The following is a 24,935-nucleotide window of genomic DNA, read 5'->3' on the forward strand; positions in this document are numbered from 1 at the left end:
TAGCATACAATTCCCTCATAACTCCTTAACTTGATGGAGTAATGGATAGTTGTCATCAGCCATGTAAGTACTGGCAGTTGAGCATTTTTATTTTCAGGTCCAGCAAGAGCTCTTCACTGTTGAGCTGTATCTCCTGCACTATGTTGTTAATTAGCACCAGCATTTACAATTTCATCTGTCCATTTATAACAGTTTAAACATGCATTTCCTTTTAGTAAGATCTTATTAATGTTAATGTTTAAACTGGGCACCTCAGATTTCTGGAGGATGAATACAGAAGTGGAGTAGATGTATATTTCTTCTTAGGAACTTAAGAAAAAAAAACCATCTGAGTTGTTTCTATCTTTTTTGTTTGATTGGTTGATTTTTGGTGGAGAGAAAGGGTTTTATTTACTTATTCGTTTGTACTTCTGAATATTTTTTAATTTATTTATATTTTATTAATTAGGGTTTATTCAGTTTGTATTACAGCTGTAGCCCCCTCCCTTATACCATCCCAATCCCACCTTCCCTCCCTCATCTCCTGCCATGCCCCCCCCCAAGTCCTCCTCCCCTTCCTCTAACCCTAGCTTGATAGGTCTCATCAGGACTGGCTGCATTGTCTTCCTCTGTGGCCTGGTAAGGCTGCTCTCCCCTTATGAGGAGGTGATCAAAAAGCCAGCCACTGAGTTCGTGTTGGAGACAGACACTGTTTGCCTTGATAGGGAACCCAGTTGGAGACTGAGATGTCATGGGCTACATCTGTGCAGAGGTTCTAGGTTATTTCCATGAATGATCCTTGGTTGTTGTATCAGTCTCAGAAAAGACCCCTGTGCTCTTCTTGTGGAGCTCCTCTTTTTGTTTTAATATGTACCTCTAGCTGTTCTTGAATTCGTTGCATAAACCAGGGTGACATCTATCTCAATGAGATACTTCTGCCTCTGAGTGCAGGGATGAAAGGCATGAGCCAATAGACCAGCTTGCTCATTGCTTTTTGTGATTAGTAGGTGTTCAGACAATTTCGCTGATGTGTGCTCAATACTATTTATCTGTTTGACTGTCTCTTTTATGTTTGTTGTTTAGCATTTCTCTTGCAAGGCAATATCCTATTCAAAGGGTACAGAAATGACAGAGGTAAACCTCATTATTAAGTTTCCTTCTAAAATGACTTAGTAATTTTGTTAGAATTTCTATGTCAGGTAATGATTAGGGAAGAACCAGAATTATATGAATATATTGTCAATGAATTATATGAATATATTGTCCAATGTTGTACCTATCATGCTTTCTGTTATGTACATGTTTGTGATAATTTAGGATTCAGTGACCTATGATGATGTGCATGTGAATTTCACACAGCAAGAGTGGGCTTTGCTGGATCCTTCCCAGAAGAGTCTCTACAAAGATGTGATGCTGGAGACTTACAGGAACCTCACTGCTATAGGTAGGACTGTGAATTTTCCTTCCCCTTTTATAATAAAGGACAACTGTTTCTTTGTTATTGATTCTCTTCTATAATTTCAACTCAGAAGGAGGAAGAATGAGGTGACTAAATCAAGAATGAGTCTAATGTTCACTGAAAATAGTAACTTAAGTTTTGCTTAATTTCTTTTCTTGTACTGTATTTTAGGCTATAATTGGGAAGACAACAATATTGAAGCATATTGTCAAAGTTCTAGAAGACATGGAAGGTAATTATCATATGCAAGATGACACAAATATGCCTCTGAGGAAATTTTAGTGTGTTCTGGAAGATTTAAGGAAAAGAAACAGTGTAAATAAGCACAGCTCTACGTGTATTGGTGATTATTGAATTCTCACAAAACCATGTACCTCAATGTCAGGTATCTGATTTGAGTTTGCAAGGTTTTCCTTTAAGAAACAATACATGGTAACAATGTCTTTACAGATATCACCATTTGAATCATAGCACCGTTAGAGCTACACTATAGATCTGACAATCCACTTAGTCTTGTACCACTCAGATATTACAAAAGGTTGTACACATTGAATAATTGTTAAGTCTATGTCTAAAACCTTCTAATAAGAACATAGTCCATTGTAGAGCTGGTGATACTCATGTACTTGTAAGAATATTGCTAAGTTTCATGAGAGGGGTGGTTTATAGAAGTCAAGCAGATTGTTGTAGAGAACACTTAAAGCTTACATCACATGTCTATGAGAAGCAAAGGTCAAACTGTGTAACTGCCATGTGATTTGTTATTCTTCCTTTCATTGTTATATCATATGTCACAATGGCTAAAAGGCATGTATGTATAAGTGATTATAAAAAAGCAATGTACCTCTGTCTCTCCCATAGAAATTAGAAGATACGTGGTAATTCCCAGTAATGGTAGACATTTTCAATGTGATACTAATTTATAATTAATTGTTTTTTGAACTTCATTGGGAATATGTCTGTAACCTCACACTGCAGAAATGTGTACTAGGAATGTGGAAATTCTTCTGTTTGTTCTGGTTTATTTTTCAAATGTAGTTTGACTCACTTTGATGGAAAATTTATAAATGCATTCAGTGTCATAAAACTCTAAATTCTCATTCTCTTCAAATATGTTAATCACCTCATATACAATTAGGATGCTATAAGTGTGAGCCATGTAATAAATGCTCTTGCTATCCCTTGTATCTTCAAAGATGAAAAACAGCCCATAGTGAAGGGGAACACCCTGAGTGTAAACTAAGTGATAAAACCTTCATATCTGATTCCTCTTTACAATTAGACCAAATTGTAAAATTAATTCATACAGATAAAAAGATTCCTCAGTGTAATAAATGTGATAAAGCTTTCACATGTTTCCATTATCTTTACAGGCATGAACGAAATCATACTAATGAGAAACCCTACAAATGTAATCAATATGATAAAGCCTTTTCACAACACCATCATCTCCAAATGAATAAAAGAACACATACTAGAGAGAAAACTTATGAATGTAATCAGTGTGGGAAAGCCTTTGGATGTCACTATTATCTTCAGTGTCATGAAAGAACACACACTGGAGAGAAAACATATGAATGTAATCAGTGTGGAAAAGCCTTTGCACGGCACTATTATCTTCAGTGTCATAAAAGAGTTCATACTGGAGAGAAACCCTATGAGTGTAATCAATGTGGAAAAGCCTTTTCATGGTACTGTAGTCTTAAAAAGCATAAACGTGTTCATAATGTAGAGAAACCCTTCAAATGTAATCAATGTGATAAAGCCTTTTCACAAGACAGTCGTCTCCAAATGCATAAAAGAACACATACTGGAGAGAAATCTTATGAATGTAATCAGTGTGGGAAAGCCTTTGCACATCACAGTCGACTTCAAAGTCATGAAAGAATTCATACTGGAGAGAAGCCTTATGTATGTAATCAGTGTGGTAAAGCCTTTGCACGTCACAGTCGTCTTCAAATTCATGAAAGAATTCATACTGGAGAGAAACCCTATCAATGTACCCAATGTGGGAAAGCCTTTGCATGTCACAGTTTTCTCTTAACACATAAAAGAACACATACTGCCGAAAAACACTATGAATGTGATCAATGTGTTAAAGCCTTTTCATGTCACAGTTATCTCCTGATACATAAAAGAACACATACTGGAGAGAAACCTTATGAATGTAGTCAATGTGGTAAAGCTTTTGCATATCACAGTAGTCTCCAACATCATAAAAAATTACATACTGGAGAGAAACTTCATGCATGTAATCAGTGTGGTAAAGCCTTTGCACGTCACAGTCATCTTAAAAGGCATGAAAATATTCATAATGGAGAGAAACCATATTCATGTAATCAATGTGGTAAATCATTTGCAAGTTACAGTAATCTCCAAATACATAAAAGAATACATACTGGAGAGAAGCCCTATGAATGTGATCAGTGTACTAAAGCCTTTACACGTCATAGTTCTCTCCTGGTACATAAAAGATCACATACTGGAGAGAAACCCTATGAATGTGATCAGTGTGCTAAAGCCTTTATATGTCAGAGTTATCTCCTGATACATAAAAGAACACATACTGGAGAGAAACCCTATGAATGTGACCAATGTTCTAAAGCCTTTACACGTCAGAGGTATCTCCTAATACATAAAAGAACACATACATACTGGAGAGAAAGCCTATGAATGTAATAAATGTGGTAAATGCTTTTTCATATTACAATCTTATTCAAAGGCATGAAAGAATTCATATTGGAGAAAAAACAACGCTATGAATGTTATCCATGTGGTAATGTCTTTGCATATCAAGTTACTTTTATATCGCAAAAAATTTGTACAAATGTAACATCTTTAGTATATAATCAATATGTTAAAGACTTTGCTGGTCATAATACTACATGTCACAGTAGTCTCCATATACATAAAAGAATATATACTGGGGAGAAACCTTACAAATGTAATCAGTGTGACAAAGCCTTTTCACATAACAATAGTCCTCAAAGGCATAAAATTTATAATATGGAAATACCTTCTAAATGTAAATCAATGTGATAAAGTGTAGTGATACCTTTGTTTGGCTTTAAAATGTTTTAAAATTAAAATGTAAAACCTTTCTTTCTGTCTTTGAGTTATATTCTGCAGCAGAGCCTTTGCTATGTTTGTATTAGTCAGTAAAGGCTGAGAAATTGTCTTGAGATTATTTGAACCTTGCAGAAATGTTGTCTCTCTGGAGAATCTGTACTTGGTGCTACACAGTAACTTGCAGCTGCACTGACCTTGGTCCTAAAATGCTCCTGGCAAATGTGGAGTTCTTACCTGTGGGTTGTCTCCTCTCACAGGCAGCAAGGGCAAGATAACTTTGGTAGTTTGAACCTTTCCCAACCCCAATGAACTTCGTATAATGTTTGAATAAAGTAACTGGAGTGATCTGGCAGAGTGTCTCTCATTTCCAAGAAGACTGAACCCTTCTGATTCTTTGGAAGATGAAGGCTTAGCATCTTGACAATCAATGTGGTGAGGCCTTTGCACATCACAGTGATTTTCTAATGCACAGAAGAGCACATACTGGAGAGAAAATATATGTATGTAACCAATGTGGGAAAGCCTTTGCAGGTCACCTTGATTTAATACATAAAGAATACATACTGAAGATTAACACTATGAATATAACCAAGGTCGTAAAGCCTTTGTCACAGTATTCTCCGAATAAATAGAAGAATAGACACTGGAGAGAAACTCTATAAATGTTATCAATGTGGCAAAGCCTTTGCATATTAATGGCATCTTCAAAGGTGCAAAATAATTCATATGAGACAGTAACCATATGAAAGTTATTATTCAATATAGTAAAGCCTTTGCAAGGCATTTTGTCTGAACACATAAAGGAAAAAAGAAACCCTATATATATAATCCTGTGGGAAGGCCTTCCATGTCATATTTATCTTAGAATACAAAAAAGAACTCATGGTGGAGAGAAACCTTCCCAACATAATCGAACTGATAAAGCCTTTCATAACACAGTAGTCTCCAAATGCATAACAACATATTCTGAGTTGCTCCCTCCAAGTGGGAATGGAACCCATACTATTCTTCACTCAGCCTCAATGTCATCCACTCTGCCCAGGCTCCTTGGGCACAGTGATGGCTTCTGGGCTTCTGCTATTCTGCTCAAGCCCCTGGTTTGAGAATCTCAGACTTCTCAGTGTCCTGTCAGCAGAGTCATGGAAATGAATGCACCATCTATGTCTTAGGATCTTTGTTTTCTATGGCTACATCACAGCCAGAATTGGCTTGATAAAATAGGCCTTTGGATCAGCAATGCTCTAGTCTTTTCCCTGTAAGAAGGAAAAAAATAGAGAGCAGAGTAGAGGGAGAGACACTAATCCACAGATAATGTCCTTATGTTTATCTATTTTTTATTTTTTGAGACAGGGTTTCTCTGGAATAAGAAAATATTGAATGTATTGCAATGTGCTTTAAATTGTCTTTAATTGCACTGATACTGAAAGCTGTAGGTTTTCTGTAGGGCCTGGAGAACGTTCCTATTAAGTACTTTAAAATTAGTAGCCACTGCTGCACACAGATGACAAAATAGATTCTGTCTACTCCCTCATCTCTCCCCCAGAATAACCATGTTTGTTCCTATACAACTAATTAAATGAGCCTCCACCATGACACCAGATATGTCTTCATTTAATACAATGATGCATTTTGCTTTGTCCCAGAAAGGCTATAACATGGAAGCCTTAAAACTGCTTTATGAAGAGAAAGATCTGGAGAGCCTGCAATCACCTTCAAAGAGAACAGTTAACCTATGGTTTCCTTTGAAACATTCTCATTGTATTCACAAGTCAAGCCTTCTTATGATCCCCAACTAGAAAAAGAGGTTAGGGAGATTTTCCCCAAAGTAATAGACATATGTCCTGAGAGTAGTTCACATAGTAGGCTCCAAGACTCTGCAGACCCAGAATTCAGTGTGAAGGGCACCTGGGTGCCCTGTAGGAACTGGAAAAGGCATATTTGAAATACAAAGGCCAGTCTGCATAGCACTACTATTCTGGCTACAACAGAAGTATGGAAGACTGACACAGATTTCTGAAAGCAAGATTGTCACACTGTCAGGAAGCAGGAAGCTACTGGGGAGGAGGCATGACAGGCAGCTCTGTAAATTGGCAGAAATGAAACTCACAAAAAGACAAAGGAGGAAGATGCTCTAAAGTCTCTTGACATTTGGAAGTTGGTGGCAGTGTTGGTGGTGGTGATGGTAGAGATGATGGTAATGGTCACTGATAGAAGATGGTGCATTTATCAGAATGTTCCACCTGTTTTAAGCTCTGCACAGTGCATATGCACAGATGGTCCATATTCCCTGCTCAATACACATACTCTAAATGTAGCACTTATAAGTAAAGTTAAAGAAGAAATAGAGAAAAGAGCATTACTTTTTCCATTCACCTCTTCATTGAAAGTGGAGACTAAAGGCTCTTGGAGGTCACTCCTCTGGCACTAGTTTAATCTTGCCACCTCATCATTTGTGTGCATTTGGGCTGGCTTCTTAATTTTCATGATGAGATCTTTCACCTTAGTTTATGAACCAAGGGAAGTTTGCAAATGATTCACAGAGAAGGCAAAGAAACACATTTCAACCTAGACTGCATTAGGCATTGCAAGTTCAAATTTCTGAGGATGGAATTAATTAGACTTATTGTGTTTATAAAGTGCAAACACAGCTTCAGTGATTACTAGCCACTAATGGCAGGCAGAGCTTGTTTGATAAGCAAACAACTGGATATTTTGTTAAAATGTAAACAAAAAGTATGAATTATGTGAATGAATTCACAGATTGTTCTCTGTTGCTTCTAAAGAACTACTTAGCTGCTATAGTGTACATCACCACTTTTGTTAAAAAGGATTAGCCTGCTAGAGTTATTAGAAATCTCATCGTAAAAAGTAAAGAACTCTTGACTTTGGAAAGGGTCATCTGTATCTAGGAGAATGTTAGGGATGAAAGATCACCTGGTTATTGGGGATTTGTAAATAAGGGAGCTTTAAGAATACTAGCTAAGCCTCCTGAATTCAGAAGGCAACTCAATGGACAAGCTAAACACAGTTTAAGAAGACTGGATGTGTGCTCGCCTCAGCAGCACATGTACTAATATTGGAACGATACAAAGAAGATTAGCATGGCCCCTGCGCAAGGATGACATGCAAATTCGTGAAGCATTCTATATTTTTTCCTGATGAGACCTAACAAGCTAGGATCAGAAGGAGGAAAAAGAAGACCTCCCCTACCAGTGGAATTGGGGAGAGGCAAACATGGAGAAGGAGGAAGAAGGAAGGGATTGGGAGGGGAGGAGGGAGGGAAACTACAGGGGGGGAGGGATAGAAAATAAATAAAGTGTAATTAAGAAAGAAAGAAAGTGAAATTTGCAGGTAAATGGTGGGCCCTGGAAAGGATCATCCTGAGTGAGTTGTCACAGAAGCAAAAAGATACATACGGTATATAATCACTCATATAGACATACAACATAGGATAAACCCACTAAAATCTGTACATGTAAAGAAACAAGAGAGAGAACCCTGACTAAAACACTCAGTCCCCATCCCAAAAGGCAAAGAGGATGGACATCAGAAGAAGAAGAAAACAGGAAACAACCTAGGAACCTGCTACAGAGGGCCTCTGAAAGCCAGAAGAAGAAAACAGGAAACAACCTAGGAACCTGCCACAGAGGGCCTCTGAAAGCCTCTGCCCTGCAGACTATCAAAACAGATGCTGAGCCTGATGGCCAACTGTCGGGCAGAGTGAATGGAATTTTATGTAGGAAGTGGGAAATAGTAAGAGCTGGAGAGGAACTCCATAAGGAGAGCAACAGAACAAGAAAATTTGAACACAGGGAACTTCCCAGAGACTCATACTCCAACCAAGGACTATTCATGGAGATAACCTAGAACCCCTGCACAGATGTAGCCCATGGCAGTTCAGTGTCCAAGTGGGTTACATAGTAATGGGAAGAGGGACTGACGTAATCTGATTGGCCTGCTCTTTGATCACCTCCCCCTGAGTGGGGAGCAGCCTTACCAGGCCACAGAAGATGACAATGCAGCCACTCCTGATGAGAACTGATAGACTAAGATCAGAAAGAAGGAGAGGAGGACCTCCCCTATCAGTGGACTTGGGGAGTGGCATGCATGCAGAAAGTGGAGGGAGGGTGGGATCTGGAATCAGGAAGGGAGGAGGGAGGGGCTTATGGGGGGGATACAAAATTAATAAAGTATAATTAATAAAAGTTAAATAAAAAATTGAAAGAAAGAAAGAAAGAAAGAAAGAAAGAAAGAAAGAAAGAAAGAAAGAAAGAAAGAAAGAAAGAAAGAAGACTGGATGCTCAGTGCTCTCCAGGGTGGTCCTCAAAAGTGAGGGGCAGATGGTCCTTCTCAGAGCATTCAACTTAACAGCATGCCCATTAAAGGACAACAAACATTCCCAGAAACAAAATAAACACAAGTTTTCTATTCAGAACCTAATGCAGCTAGCTGACTGCCAGAGGACAGTCTTTCAGGGTTTTTCCACTTTAAAAGCTGAAATAAAGAAAATCCCTCACAGAACCCAACTGTCTGGGTTTTCATCAGCTGAGCTAGTGTGACTCCAGTCATTTAGTTTCACAAAAAATTCAGTTCTTTATTCCGGTTCTTGAATCAATCTGTGGGCTTAGAACCTGCCAGTTGAGACAATTATGAATTATCTAAAATTGATGGCCTCATTACTCCATGCTACTGCTAGCTACTCCCAAAGCAGGAAAGCTTTCTCCCTCCTTGCTCCTTCCTTTGGTGCTCTGACTACACCTGCTTTAATGTTGGTCAGTGGCCTAGGTTCTTACATAGGTCCTTCTTCATTTCTAAGTGCCCAGTTAAAGCCAGAGAGATTGGAGGACATTGACTGGTCTAATATTCCTTCTTACTGACCAGTCAAAGCCCGGCCTGGAAAGCATTACAGGACTGTCTTTCAAGCACTGAGCAATAGAGGCAAGTCTGGGTGTTCAAAGCAATTCTCAGTTACATAGTGTGCAGTAAGCCTTGGATTCCAGAGACATTGATTAAAACAAATAAATGATCATCAGCACTTGTTAAAAATGGAAAGAAATTCTTAATGAATGGAAAACATTGGAGAAACAATGAAACTAGAAACAAGACATGAGAGCAATGATGCATTTAAAGAAATCAAACTTAAAAACTGAAGCTAATAATTGACTTTTTAAGAAGATAAATATGACTCTTAAAAGAGTAATACAATTGAAAAAAATTTATTGCTATCCTGTTTGCCATAATCCCTATGTGCAATGTTAGCTGCTGAGATCTGTAACCTGACACACAGCTACAGCCAATGTCCTCTCTCTCAATATTCTGAGCTGACATAACTTTGTCAATGAGGATTGCACATATACAATTAGGACCGTTCTCTAATTATAAATTCAGTATGCATTGGCTGGAGCTAACCTCCTCAAATGGCACATCCAACAACCTAGTCTGTCTTCATCCACATGACATCAATTAATACATGCTGCAAAATTACAAAATCACCCCGGCCTCCAGGAATCAGGTTCTTTTTCATACTGGTTATAACACCAAGTGTTTGCTTACCCTGTTTTTGCCTGCTGTGTACACAATAAACTATTCCTCCTTTTTTGAGCTGAAGGCAGAAACTATGCTCCTCATGCAAATCCTTTAACTCTTGCTACAACAAACAGTTAACTACATGACTCAAATGAGTAATTTTGAAACTCATAGGTGGTACAGACATTTACCTTAAGAATTTAGTTGGTTTAATCAAAAGGACAGCAATATCATTGTCCTAGAGAGAAACAGGGTGGAGTAAGGTTACCTGAGTCAACATAGAAGAGCGTCTCTCAGAAATATTTGTATGAAAGTTTGGGTATATATCTGTTCTGGGATTAAAATAATATTCCAGGGAGAAATCACTCCAGACATTGAAAATATTAATTTAAACAAATCACTTTAATAACAACCTGCATCCAGCATTACTTAGTGCTCAAAGAGGGGCCAGCCTAGAACAGGTTTTCCATTCTACATATGCTGTCATGCTTAAGACTCTTTTAAGTTCATCTCAGCATGTTTCGCTTCTCTGTCTGATACCTGCAGGGATTCCCTCAAAGAAGTCTGAAAATCAAGTGACCTAGAATGCCTTGGACAAAAAACAAAACAAAACAAAACAAAAACATTATCAAGAATTGAAAATCTGGGACAAAAAATATCTCAGAGGCTAAGAAGACCGAAGTTTCTTCCGGAGCACCCAAAGTTTGATTCCCAGTACATAAAGCAGCTCGCTACAATCTGTAACTCCAATGCAGGCATTCTGACATCTGTTGGCGTCCATAGCCAACAGGCATGAGTGGGCAAAAAGACACACATTCAGAAAAACCCTCATACACAAAAAGCAAACAAACAAACAACTAAAATTCTGTTTTAGAGAGGGGGGTGGGAGCTTGTCCCGTGAGCAACCATATCAGGGACAGAGTCTCAGCCTCGCAGCTGCTGCAGCCACCGCCTAGAGACTCCGAGACTGGTCCTTGTGCCTCCACCCACTCCGGACACAAAATATCCTTTGTGGGTAAAAATGAGCTGGAGCAGAAGGCCAAACTAGCCGAGCAGGCTGAGTGATATGACGACATGGTATCCTGCATGAAATCTGTAACTGAGCAAGGAGCTGAGTTATCTAATGAAGAAAGGAATCGTCTCTCTGTTGCTCACAAAAATGTTGTAGGAGCCCGTAGCTCATCATGGAGGGTCATCTCGAGTACTGAGCCAAAGACAGAAGGTGCTGAGAGAAAGCAACAGATGGCTCGAGAATAGAGAGAGCAAACTGAGACTGAGCTAAGAGACATCTGCAAGGATGTGTTGTCTCTTTTGGAAAAGTTCTTGATCCCCAATGCTTCACAAGCAGAAAGCAAAGTCTTCTATTTGAAAATGAAGGGTTACTATTAACGCTACTTGGCTGAGGTTGCTGTTGGTGATGACAAGAAAGGAATTGTGGACCAGTCACAGCAAGCATACCAAGAAACATTTGAAATAAGCAAAAAGGAAATGCAACCAACACATCCCATCAGAAAAGGTATGGCCCTTAACTTCTCTGAGTTCTGTTACGAGAGTCTGAACTTCCCAGAGAAAGCCTGCTCTCTTGAAAAAAATAAAATAAAATAAAAAAATAAAAGCTTTTGATGAAGCCATTGCTGAACTTGATACATTAAGTGAAGTGCCATACAAAGACAGCACGCTAATAATGGAGTTACTGAGAGAGAACTTGACAGGTGGACATCGGAAACACAAGGAGACAAAGCAGAAGCAGAAGGAGGGGAAAATTAATCGACCTTCCAACCTTTGCCTCATTTTAAAATTCACACAGTAGACCATTTGTCATCCATTCTGTCCCACAAATAGTTTTGCTATTGTTGCTGTTTACGATTTATGACAGGTTTACATTACTTCTATTTGAATTTCTATACTTCCCATGTGGTTTTTATGTTTTAATATTAAGGGAGTAGAGCCAGTTAACTTTAGAGAGTTACTCATTTTCATCTTGAGGGGGCCAATATGGGGAGGTGGAATTTTTACACGAGTTATACATGTTTGGCACAGTACCTTTGGTACATTGTGGCTTCAGAGGGGCCAGTGTTAAAACTGCTTCCATGTCTAAGCAAAGAAAACTGCCTTCATATTGGTTTGTGCTGGTGGAGAATAAAAGGAGTAATTGGCTCCAGTCAGGAGTATAATTTTTTGGGTACTTTAAGGTTTGGGGCACTCATGAGGTTATGGTACAAACAAACATCCCGTGAATGCCCGTTGGGATCATGCGTTTCTGCATGTATACCCTTGAACATAGCTCCAGAAGTAGTCCTTAGACAAAGTTGTGACCCAATTTAGTCTGATAAGGGCAGAAATGGTTCACAGTCCATTATTTGTAAAGTTACCTGCTGTTTGCTTTCATTATTTTTCTACACATTTTGTTTGTATTTAAGTGTTTTAGTCAATCTAAGAACAAATGTGAAAGTATAGATGCAGTAAGATGAATTGATGGTGGTCACTGCTCCATGTGTACCCAGCACAGTGGTAAACAGAAGCCCATGTATTTAATTTTTTCTTAAGATTTTTGTTTTGTTTTTTGCTTTTGTGATTTTTTTTTAATTTTTTGATACTTGCCTAACATGCGTGCACTGTAAAAATAGCTAACAGGGAAATAACCTGAGATGTCAGTTAGCTATGTTTTAATGTCTTATGAAATTTTCATAAACAATCCAAGCATAATTGTTAAGGACACATGTATTAAAGTTCATATAAGTGGAATAAAAGTTTTATAAATAGAAAAAGGTTGAGCAAAGTAGTGCACTTCTTTAATCCCAGAACTCAGAATACAGAGACAGGAGTTTAAGAAAAGTGTGTGCTACATAATCAACACACACACATGCATGCACTCACAGGCAGACAGAAACACACACACATACACACACAGAGAGAATAGAATAGAACAACAAAAATAAGTAACATGGATAAAAAGAAGCATTGGAGAGCTAGAAGAATACCGTACCTCTTAAAGTCATTTCTGCTGTTTGTCACCAGTGTCCATATAATCATTTTCAAAAATGAACATTGCCAAGCACGGGAGCTTTTTCTATTAATCTCAGCACTTTGGAGGTAAATTCATATCAATGAATCTGAGGCCACACTGCTCTACAGAATTACTTCCATACTATAACCTATCTCAAATGGACCTAAAAAATGGTCAGTATTGTTGTGGTGTCAAAAAGAGGAACAACCACCAAAATGCTGTAAGATAAAAATTTATTTTACAGCTGTGCCAAACTAGCAGTCTCCTCTGAATTAAGAGAAGGAAGTGGCCCTGATTAAAAGCAGGGCAGACTTTTATACCCTAGTTCAATGCCAAGGTACATAGCAAGTGATTACAAAAGCAGAATTTTTTTCAATTATTTATTGGTTAAATATAAACCATATAAACCACTTCTCAGAACATACCATGAACAATGGAAACAATTTATGATGCCCACATACAAAACAATGATGAATAATTTAATGTCTGCTTCCTGCTACATGGATATAGTCACAGGAAGTAGAATCTGCCCTCTCCACCTGCAGAACACCATGCATACTTGAGACACCTCTGCATCTCTAGGATCCATGTGCCCTGGGTTGAAATTTCCTGAATCATGCTACTGTGACTGGTGGTAGTGAAAAGTAAAAAGGATTAAGAGCAAATGTTACTGAAGATGATCCCCATCACCTTTTTTGTACAGGTTTCTAAAATAGTTGTAAAATTTATCACACAAAAGTGAATGCAGAATGCGAAGTAGAGAACTCTTGCCAACCAGACCTTCATTTTTTTTCCAAACTGTTCTCACCACTTCACACAAAAAACAGTGCCTATGTGTGTACACCTGATAGTTATGTCATATGCAGCACAGCTTCCCACTGCCAGGACTGCAGAGCATCCTCCTCCCCAGGCAATATAACCTCAGGAAGGCTCAGAAAGCCTCTGTCCATGTCACCACATGTGCCAACTGAGCAACAGTCTGCCTCACAGTCCATCCAAATCCCAACAGAGCAGACTCTGAGAAATTAGCCAAACCTGCTTTTCCTGGTCTGGGGACAGTTGCCCCCACACTCACATGGTATAGCTTGTGTTGTACCTCAGAGCTCCCTAAAGCTGCATCAGAAGAGAATCCTGGGAAGAACCCATAGGATATATCCTACTGGTGTTCCTGATTCCTACGTCTTTCAGAGGCCATCTTTACCTAAGGTCACCTTGCTGGGCCTTAGGACAGTGGCAACTCCCTAACTGGGTGAACAGAAATCAAATGACTCAGACAGCACAGACTTACCTAGCTCTGCAATTCCATCCTGTGGACAGAATGAGCCCTAGCCTCTGGGATATCTGTAGTGTTTTAGAAATTCTTACAATCTCCCAGAGCACTTCTTCTTCCTCTACCAAGGCACAGGATCCTTTGTGTGTAGATTCCATTACAAACTCCGTGTCCAGTGCAGCCATCCCTTTGCTTTGTAGCTGGGAAATCCTCCAGCCAAACAGAGGTCACATTCAAACAGGAACTGTTGTTAACTCAAAAAGAGGCCATGAATTAGAACACAAAGAAGAGTCTGTGGAAGGGATTGGATACAGAAAAGTGATGGTGGAAAAGATGTATTTATAATCACAAAAATTATTTTAGAAAGTTGAATCTGGCTTTATGGACATGTGCTCCAGAGGCTAGGGATTTGTATTAGAGCACACCAAGTATTCCTCTCACATTTTCTCTCACGATGATCATGTTAAAATTTTAAAATAACAGGTCTGTTAAGCAGAGGCACATTTCACCCAGATCTTCTATTTTGGTTAAACTAGTGTATAACTATAGTAATTTGCATTCACAATAAGTTCAGTTTTTTATTCAGATTCTTGATTACCTGATCTGTGGGACTGAGAAATGGACACTCGGGGTATTTATTAACCTAAAATTGATTACCTCGATGGTCATTGCTAGTGTTAACTGCTCATAAAGCAGAAAAGTTTTCAGCATCCCTTTTTCCCATCTCTGTCTGTGCTCTGACGCTACCAGCTTCAAAGTTGGTCATAAAACTCAAGTCTTGCACAGGTACATCTTCATTTTTAAGTCCCAGTCCCCAACTTAGAACTTTCTTCCCAGTCCTGGCAGCAGAGATAGGATTCAGTGTTGAAAGCAATTCTAAAGTACATAGCATGAGCAAGCCTGTGCTACAGGAAACATTGCTCTAAACAGAAATAATCAACATTTGTGAAAATGGAAAAAAAAATGTACTGACTGGAAAACACTGCAGAATAAGAACAATTAAGAGATAAGAACAGTGATGCATTTAAAGAAAAGCAAATGTAGAGGTGAAATTGACTTTTTAGAACATAATTTTAAAATGCACACACGTAGCTGTCATGACTTTGAAAAAGAGCAGGCCATTGCCTGGCAAAGAGAATAGCAGTAATAAGATATTGTCTGACTTTGTTCCTAAGTGCAGTGTTGCCTGCTGACATGTGTAACCTAACTCACATGGATAAAACCAATGGCCTGTTTCTCAACCCTATGACCTGATGTAACTCCGCAGGTGGATTGGAAATATCTGCAAAGGCATGTCCTCTAGTTGGAAATTCAATATTGACTGGACAAAGCTAACTTCCCCAAATTGTATCTTCACCAATCTAGTCTGTCTACATTCACCTTACAAGAGTTAATATATGCAGAGAAATTACAAATTCACTGTATGATTCATCCTGTCATGATCCTCTTCTTTATAATGGTGACTCAAGCAGCTGGGTACTTACCCTGTTTCTCCCTGTGAATTACACAATAAGCCTCTCCTTCTATTCTGGTCTGAAGGTAAGCCATGCTCCACATGCAAATTCTTTTCCAGTTAATGCAATGGACAGTTGACTATATGACTCAAATTAATTTTGAAACTGAGTGGCGGTACAGCCCTTAAGAATTTAGTTAGCTTACCCAGGACTACAACAGGTTATTGCCCTAGGGAGCAACAGACTGAGATCAAGGACCCTTGTGTCAAGATGAAAAATCTTGCTTCAGAAAAATGTTTCTGAAAGGATGGAGGTACAGCTGTTCTAGAATTAATATCCTTTCCCAGGGAGAAATCATACCACATCCTTAAGAAATAATTTAATAATCTCCTTCATGACAGTATGCATACAGCTCTAGCTAAGCTCAATGAGGACTCAGCCTAGAAAAGATTCTGCATTTGACATGTACTGTCATTCTTAAGCCTCTGTAAGGGTCAGGCTCCAGGTTATTTGTTGAATCATTTAAAAAGGGACAGGAGACTGCAAGCCTAGCCACTGAGGCAGAAGGAAATTAGAGAGCAAATCTACCTTTTAGGTCATGATGTATGGTGTAAAAGACAGATTTGAAAGATGTATCACTGCCACAATTCTCACACATACAAAGGACAGAAAAAAACAAATACAGAAAACATCAAGGAAAAGTCACTAACAGCACTTTTGTCGTTGTTCTTATATAACAGCTCCACTTAGCTATTCTAACCTCAAAGTAGGACTGCTTTTCCTTCTAAGCAAGCTGGTTCAGAGGAAAAGAACAGCTGCTTCCATGCAGGACCAAAAAAGAAGCGACTTTTTTTTAACCTCACATGACTGCTTTGTCCCTGGGCTGTGACATCACAATAAAGAATTCCATCTTTTTAAAAAAAGATTTAATATATATACCATATTTAGCTTGCATGTATACTTGCCCGCCAGAACAGGGTACCAGATCTCACTATAGATGGTTGTGAGCTATCATGTGGTTGCTGGGAATTGAACTCAGGACTTCCGGAAGAGCAGCTAGTGCTTTAACCTCTCGGCCATTTCTCAAAGAATTCATTGTTTTTAAGATTGTCTAACTTCAGTTATTTCTTTTTGTTTGTTTGTTTGAGTTTATATTTTATTTTATTTTTTTATTAATTACTGTTGATTCACTTTGTTTCCCACCTGTAGCTCCTTCCCACCTCCCCTCCCAATCCCACACTTTCTTTTCTTCTCTTCCCACACCCCTCCTCAAGTCCACTGATAGGGTGGTCCTCCTCCCCTTCCATCAGACCACAGCCTATCAGGTCTCATAAGAACTGGTTGCATTGCCTTCTTCTGTGGCCTAGTAAGGCTGCCACCCCACTCAGGGGGGAGGTAATGAAAGAGTCAGCCACTGAATTCATGTCAGAGACAGCTGCTATTTCCCTTACTAGGGAAAACCTCTTGGAGACTGAGCTGCCATTGGCTGCATCTGTGCAGGTGTTCTAGGTTATTCCCATGCATGATCCTTGGTTGGAGTATCAGTCTCAGAAAAGACACAGATGCCCAGATTTTTGGATTCTGTTACTCTTCTTATGGAGCTCGTGTCCCCTCCAGGTCTTTCATCTCTACCTTATTTTGTAAGATTCTCTGCACTATGCCCAAAGTTTGGCTAAGTCTCAGCATCTGCCTGGAAACCCGCTGGGTAGAGGCCTTCTCTGGCAAGCGCCTGTCCTGTTCCCTGTTTTCTTTCTCCTCCAATGTCAGTACCATTTGCCTTTCTGAATGAGGACTGATCATCTTACCCAGGGTCCTTTTTGCTTAACTTATTTAGGTGTACATATTTTAGTAGGTGTATCCTATTTGTCTAATATCCACTTATAAGTGAGTATATACCATGTGTGTATTTCTGCTTCTGGGATACCTCACTCAGGACATCATAATTCCATTTTTTAAGTTTATTTTTATTTTATGTTTATGGGTGTTTGGCCTACATGTTTCTTTGCACAGTACCTGCAGAGGCCAAAAGCAGCATTTACACCTCAGGACTGTAGTACAGGAGATGGTTAGGTTCCACGTGTTTCTTGGAAATAGGACCTGTTTCTTCTGTAACAAAGTCCAGGTTTTTGAGCTGCTTTCGTATCTATCAGGCTGCTTTATTATTTAAAAATTATTTTATAAGTATTAATTAAAATGTATTTCATTAATCTCCCCATTCCTTGTCTTTTCTTTATCCATTCCCATATTCTTCCTTTCCAATTTTTTTGTTGTTAAGGGTGTGTGAATAAGAATGTACAAATATATGACTAAAACCTTCTATAATCATTTCTGGTGGTTGTGCTTATATGGTTTCTTGGATGTAAAGTTTCCATTGGATATAAAATTAGGGAGTTCATCCCTACCTGAGCCTAATTCTGACACTTGCAGAAGACTGACCGGCTCCATAGAGCAAAAAGGACACTCACAGGTGGCCTAATATAGACTTCAGGAAGGACCCACAATCCAAGCTCTGGCTGCTCAGCTTTCTGCTCCTCCCTGTTAGGGACAATGGCCACCAGCTCACCATGCCGGGACGTCGGATCTTGCAAGAGCTCTCCTCACAGCACCTAACAGGAGTGCTCAGCGCACACCACACCAACCATTAGAGTTTCTTCAGCAAAAGCTCTGAAACTGCAGCAAGGCCCAGTGCTCTTCCTCCTTTGACTCTACGGTCTGCCTGGAGGTCCTGATTCACCACTGAGTCTTGAGTGACATGAACACTTCTCTTAGGGTGAGTGTGCACTGAAGGGTCATAGCATAGTGGCTACTGGCCAAGGACCAGGTTTCTACTCCAGGAACAGAACTTTTGCAGCTGAGCAGAGATTTGCATTTCAGTAGCACTTTGTCTTCCAAGAACTAACTTGTCTTTCTCTGCACCCAGCTCCACAGGGACATGGCATTCCAGCTCCTCTGCTCAGCTGCCTGCTCCTCCCTTTGTGGCCAGTGACCCTACCCCTGTAGCAATTCCAGAGCTTCCCACAGCTCCTATCACAGAACTGTTAGACACTTCTCCTTCTTCCTCCTGGAACCGAGGAGCTTAGCAGGTCCAGTCCATTATTCAACTTGCAGCAGAGTGAACAATCTGTGCCACAGGTATAAGAGTACAGCGAATATTAACAATTAAAGAGAGATTTTAGGAAACAAATTAAGATTTTTGTTCTGTGACTTTGTGCTGGTGTCAGATAAACTGGAGATATTTTCACTTTGTAGTAATGACACTCCAGATAGCCCTGGGAGAAAATCAGGTAACAGATGACAAACATGAAGTGGTAAGGGTAAAACAAACAAACAAGCAAAAAAATAAGACAAACAAACAGAACACAGCTGTACTAGTAAAGGTACTCTAGACAAACAGAGCTGATGGAATCTCTCTATGTGGGAAGTGGATATGAATGGCCCAAAGACTGTGGTCCAACTAGTCAAACAATGGCTGTCTACCAATGGAAAGTTGAAGAATGCAGTAGTGGTTCAGCCCATGTGGCTGGATGTCTCAGCCAGTCTTCAGTATATGCCAGAATCCCAAAGAAGGAGGCAAAAATGCCAGTAAAAAAAAAAAAAAAAAAAAAAAAAAAAAAAAAAAAAAAAAAAAAAAACATGACTTGCTAGCCAGAGCAGGGGAAGCAGAAATAGAAAAAGAATGGCCATCTACAATGTCCTTTATATATGTAGGCTGGCACCAGAAGCTGTGGCCTATACTGAATATACATCTTTTTATTTAAATTTATTTTTTAGAATTTATTCACTTTACATCCCAATTGGAGCCCTCTCCCTTGACTCATCCCAGTGCTACCCCCTCTCTATTCTCCCACCCCCCCTTCCCTAACTCTCATAAAGGAGAGGAGACCTTCTCCACTACCATCTGACCCCAGCTTATCAAAGCTCATTAGGACTGCCTGCATCCTCTTCTTCTGTGGCCCTGCAAGGGGCCCCCACCAGGTGGAAGTGATCAAAGAGGAGGCAACAGAGTCCATGTCAGAGACAGCTCCTGCTCCCCTTAAAAAGGGAGACATATGTAGACAGAGCTGCCTATCAGCTACATCTGAGAAGGTGTAGGTCTAGGTCTTCTCCATTCGTGGTCCTTGCTTTGTGCATCAGTCTCTGCAGGGTCCATGAGCCCAGATTTGTTGGCTTTGTGGCTCTTCTTATGCAGTTCTTATGCCCCAAGTGGACCTGAATCCTATTCCTGGGTCCCACAGGCATCCTCATGAAGGGAGTCATAGCAGTGGTACTGACAATGGAGCTCAGGGAACACAGTGAAGCTAACCTCTGCTGTCTATGCACCAGGTGGTCCAGGTAAACAGGGAATTGTTGGGGAGAGCTCTATGCTGAATGTACCAGGAGACCCTCACAGGCATCCTAGGGAAAGGAGGCAATGGGGGTCAGGGACAGCATACAGATCACCTATGCTGGATGTGCCTCAGGTGAATGAAGCAGCCAGAGATTAGGTGAGGGGGGTCTACACTGGATATTCCTGGAAGGAAACCGCATGAATGATCTCTCCAGCCCCAATACACACTTTCAACAAAGAAAATAGAATTTCATACATAAGACATTTGGGAAATAGGGACCAACCTTGAGGAAAACTGCATGCATAATCTGGAGTTAGCCTAAAAGAGAGGCTCTGTGTGCTTCAGATGACAGATTGGAAGAGTGGGAATACCTAAGTCCTTTGTAGTTTAGTCAGTGTCATCATTATCTCATGTAGCAGAGCCATGAGATGCATGATTTGATGTTTTCCCTGTTGGATTTTGGTCTGGCTTTGTTCTGTTCATTCTTTGCTATAATCTGATTTTTTGTCGAAAAGGATTGTTTATCCTCTGGCATTGTATGTTCAAACATAACATTTGGGGATATGGTAGAGTGTGATTAGATAAAAGGAAGTTTTCACTATGTAAGAATTGGAGAAAGATTGATGGTGGGCTCTGTGACTCCCCCAGCCCCCCAGGGAGGAGCAGCCTTGCTAGGCCACAGAGGAGGACTTTGCAGCCAGGCCTGAAGACACCTGATAAACCAGTATTAGATGTAAGGGAAGGAGGCTCTCCCTTATCAGTGGACTTGGAAAGGGGTGGGGAGGAGATGAGGGTGGGAGGGTGGGATTGTGAGTGCCGGAGCCAGCCAGCAGAGTCAAAAGGTTCTTGAGTCGGGAGTGAGGATTAATATTAATAAAATAAACACACAGCACACAGGAAACTTTTTTTAAAGGTCCAGACTCGACAGCCACAGCAAAAGGCAGGCTGCTGCAGTAAGCAGCAAGTCTCAAGTCTCTGCCTCCTCCTCTGCCTCCAGCCTTCTGACCTCTTTTATTGTCAGGAGTTACTTTTAGCCAGTAAAACATCTCAGAACAATATGTTAATTTGCACAAGGAGCTAGAGGAAGAGGTGTGACCCTCACAAGCTATCCCACCTGCTGTCACAAACAAAAGGAGATGGACTTGCAAGTTCTTCTCTGCTAAAGGCCTGCTAAAAGCCACCTCTCCACCGAGATTTAAATATCAAAGCAGGCCGCTGGAGTCACGGCTCCTGACATGCGAGGGAAGGACGGAGTGGGAAATAGCAGGGATACAAAGTTAACAAATTGTAACTAATATTAAAAAAATAAAAATTAAAAAAAAAAAGAATTGGAGAAAGATGTGGTGGTTAAAATAGAATGGCTCCCATAGTTTCATATGTTGAAATACTTGTTTTCCAGTTGGTACAACTGTTTGGAAAGCAATACAGGTGTGGCCTTTTTGAAGGAGGTGCATCATATGGATGCAGTTGGAGCCTTTAAAATCCTCTGACCATGTCCAATGTGTTTTCCACCTCCTGTCTGAGATTCAAAATGTGAGCTCTCAGCTATTCTTGCTGCCATGTGTTTATGCTGCCATCATGGAATCTTTGGAATTATAAGCCCAATGTAATGCTTTCAATTATAATGTGCCTAGGCCATGGTGTGTTTTGTGACAGCACTGAGAGGTCACTAAACAGAAGTGTGCTGTGCATGATCAGAACACAGAAAATCATTCTTCCAATTACAGAAACCAGAAAAGATTTTTCTAAATATAGCTCTAGAGCAGTTAGATTCAGTACCATGATTTTCAGGATAGGAGTGATCCCAGATTTATACGGTCAGACTTTAAAAAAGAAGCAATCCTGTTAAGAACATTCTTCTTTACTCCTAACGAGTCAGATATCAAGTGACTTAGTTCCTCTTCTGTAGAAGACTATGATGCTAGGAATGGTGGTCCAGAGGCATAGGATTAAACACATATTGATATTTATTACCGATTCAATGTGTATTGTACATTATAGTGTACTTAGTGAATCGTGGTAACTGGGGTTCTAAATGAGACCCTGTCTCAAACAAAGAACATAAATGTAAATTATATTTGTGACCGGCCAGCTGACTCCATTTTTTCTTCCTTTTCTAATTAAACTTAATGTTGAAACTTGATTCCAAGTTAAAGGTAAACTTTTTTTTACTTGTTCTTCCTCCATAATCTTGTGATTTGTACATCACAAATTGTTTCTACTGTTTATGGTATTTTTGGAGAACTGGTTGATAGTAAATGAAATTACTAAAAGGAAAAGGTTCTAATTTTTAATCACTTGCTATGTAACTTACCTTGAGCTGGAATATAAAAAGGCTGCCCTGCTTTTAATCAGGACCACATCTCTCTCCCACTTCAGAGGAGACTAAAAGTTTGGCCCAGTCTAAAATAAAATTTTACCATAAAATATTTCAGTGGTTGCTCCTGGTTTTTGATACCACAACAATTTTGACCACTTTTTTAGGTCCATTTGAGAGGGGTTATATTATGGAAGTGATTATGTAGATTAGTGTGGTTTCAGATTAGCAGACATGAATTAAGAATTAACATCCAAAGTGAAGGGATTAATAATAAGTACTACCATGTTTGGCAATGTTCATCTTTGAAAATCATTTTATTGTTAGGCACTGTTGGCAAACAGCAGAAATGGCTTTAAGATGTATTGCATCATATCAGTCCTCCAATGCTCCTTTTTATCTATGTCATTTTATTCTTCATTTCCTACATGTCTCTGTGTGTGTGTTGTATGTGCGCGTGTGTGTGTGTATGTTTTGACTACGTAGCACATTCTTTCCTCAAACGTACAGTGCTCTTCCTGACTCTGAGTTCTGAGTACTGGGATTTTAAAAAAATGTGCAATCATGCTCAACCTGAACAATAAGTTTTATTGTATAAGTTGTCTCTGTCTTTCTATCTATCTATCTATCTATCTATCTATCTATCTATCTATCTCCTCAAAGAGAATTTTCATCATTGTTTTAATGATATGAGTATTTTTCTTGATTGTGTCATGCCTGTTGGCCAGGGAGGCCAGATATTGTCAAAATCCCTGAAGTGGAGTTACAGACTGTAGTGCTTTATGCACTGGAAATGAAACATGGGTGCTTTAGTTTCTGAGGAATTTTCCATCCCAATTTTTCTATTCCTGATATATTTCTTGTCCAAAGCCTTCTGAGTCACTTGATTGTCAGACTTATGTTCAGAGAATTCCTGTAGGTATTAGACAAGGAAGCAAATGATGCTATGAGACAAGAATGAAAATTTCATGCAGATTGACATTGTCAACCTGAATCAGACTTGGGGGATTTCAATACCAGAAAAATCACTGCCAGCATATTAAAACACAGCACAACTTGGGGAAAGATTTCCAGATAATATTCAGTCCAATTGCAGGTGCATAATAAAGCTTAAGGTGTGACTACAAAGGAACTCTTTCCCAAATTAGATGTGACCATAATGGTTCTATATCTAAAATTCCTAGAAGTTAATGTGGTCTCTCCCCAACAGCATAATGGTTAGCAGGCCATAAAGTACATGGAACATTTCCCCTAAGAATGGGAGAGAAGAGTTTGGGATAATCATTCTGGGGAACTTGGGTGACGTCTGCCTCTATAGCAAAAGGTAGGTAAGGTCTGCCTCCACAAGCAGCAGAAATGTCTCCAGGTGAATTATAAAACACACTCTCTGCCTTTTGGACTGAATGCAGATGTTTTATTTCCTTCATTGAAAAGAGGTCCCTTTGTGTTTAACACATCTTGGTTTCCTAGTGATCTGTGGATGATTTGCACTCCCCAAATCCTATTGCTAATTAAAGAGTAGAACTCTTCTGCAAATGGGAGAATTAGCCTCAGGCAAAGATGAGTCCTTATTTGGTTATATAATGCAAGGTGGTTAGTCTTAAAACCATATATGCACAACCAATAGAAATGGATTCAGCAAGTTTCATTCAGCATACATGCATAACAAGGAAGAAATTGGCTGGGAACAATTTGGGATGGAGAGAGGACAAGGAAGGCAGAAGTTGTTGCAGAATATTTGAATATGGTTTATAGAAAACCTAATTTTTAGCAAAGTATGCAAACTTAGACAGAGTGCTCTTGTCAGATAAAGTTAGGTGTGTTCTCAAAAGATTCAGTTTCGCTGTGTCTTTGAAAGCCTCCATCAATAAGAATGCTATAGAATGGACATTCCTGCCTATTTTAAGACAAATTGTTTGAGAGAAGTTTTATGGTCTTTGCTCAGTGATAATAGGCAATGTGACCTCATCCAGGTCACCTTGTGTGGCTCCAAGGGCAAAATGAAAAGGATTGTTCCCTTACTGACTTTCTTGCAAATCCCTCCACTTTGAGGGTGACTAGGTTCAGCCTGCCAAGAGTATAGTGGAGAAGCTAGAGACTTCTTTTTTTATAGCACTTGGACATCTTGGTACATGCACTATTTGGGTTCTCTCTCTCTCTCTCTCTCTCTCTCTCTCTCTCCCCCTCTCACTATCTATCTCCCTCTGTCTCCCTTTCCCCCTCCCACTCTCTTTTTCCATCTCCCCTTCCTGCTCTCTCACTCTTCCCTTTCCTCCAATCCTCCCTTCTTCTCCATCCCTCTCCCTATTCCCCCTCTCTTGTTCTTTGTTCTCTTCTCTCTCTTGTTTTGCAAAACCTTCATAGAAGAAGCTCCAGGTAAGAGACAGGGATTATCTCACTGGGTTTACAGAAACCACAAAGCAGCAGCTGGCTGGTAAAACAAGATTTGAGGAAAGAGAGCTAAGGAGCCCTCATGGATTTGGAGGAGCTAAAGAGAAAGATAGACTGGCTAGGTAAAAGGATGCA

General features: G+C 39.7%; 1 protein-coding gene, 1 non-coding gene and 1 pseudogene across 2 annotated transcripts; all 3 read left to right on the forward strand.

The window, feature by feature from the left end:
• The first annotated feature begins 808 nt into the window (after positions 1–808).
• LOC129671944 (zinc finger protein 431-like) lies at positions 809–4,859 on the forward strand. The gene is given in 5 exon segments (XM_055601120.1): positions 809–1,113; positions 1,297–1,423; positions 1,610–1,670; positions 2,812–4,084; positions 4,086–4,859. Coding segments are annotated over 5 exon segments (1,551 nt in total). The 5' UTR covers positions 809–1,104; the 3' UTR covers positions 4,167–4,859.
• Positions 4,860–7,553: 2,694 nt separating this feature from the next.
• On the forward strand, positions 7,554–7,660 carry LOC129671978 (U6 spliceosomal RNA). The gene has a single exon (XR_008719446.1). It is a non-coding gene; the product is annotated as a U6 spliceosomal RNA (small nuclear RNA).
• Positions 7,661–11,092: 3,432 nt separating this feature from the next.
• Positions 11,093–11,800, forward strand: LOC129671926 (14-3-3 protein zeta/delta-like; annotated as a pseudogene).
• Positions 11,801–24,935: the final 13,135 nt, after the last annotated feature.

The sequence above is a fragment of the Psammomys obesus genome, unplaced genomic scaffold (genome assembly GCF_907164565.1).
Source record: "Psammomys obesus unplaced genomic scaffold, mPsaObe1.curated_primary_1811, whole genome shotgun sequence".
Taxonomy (NCBI): Eukaryota; Metazoa; Chordata; class Mammalia; order Rodentia; family Muridae; genus Psammomys; species Psammomys obesus.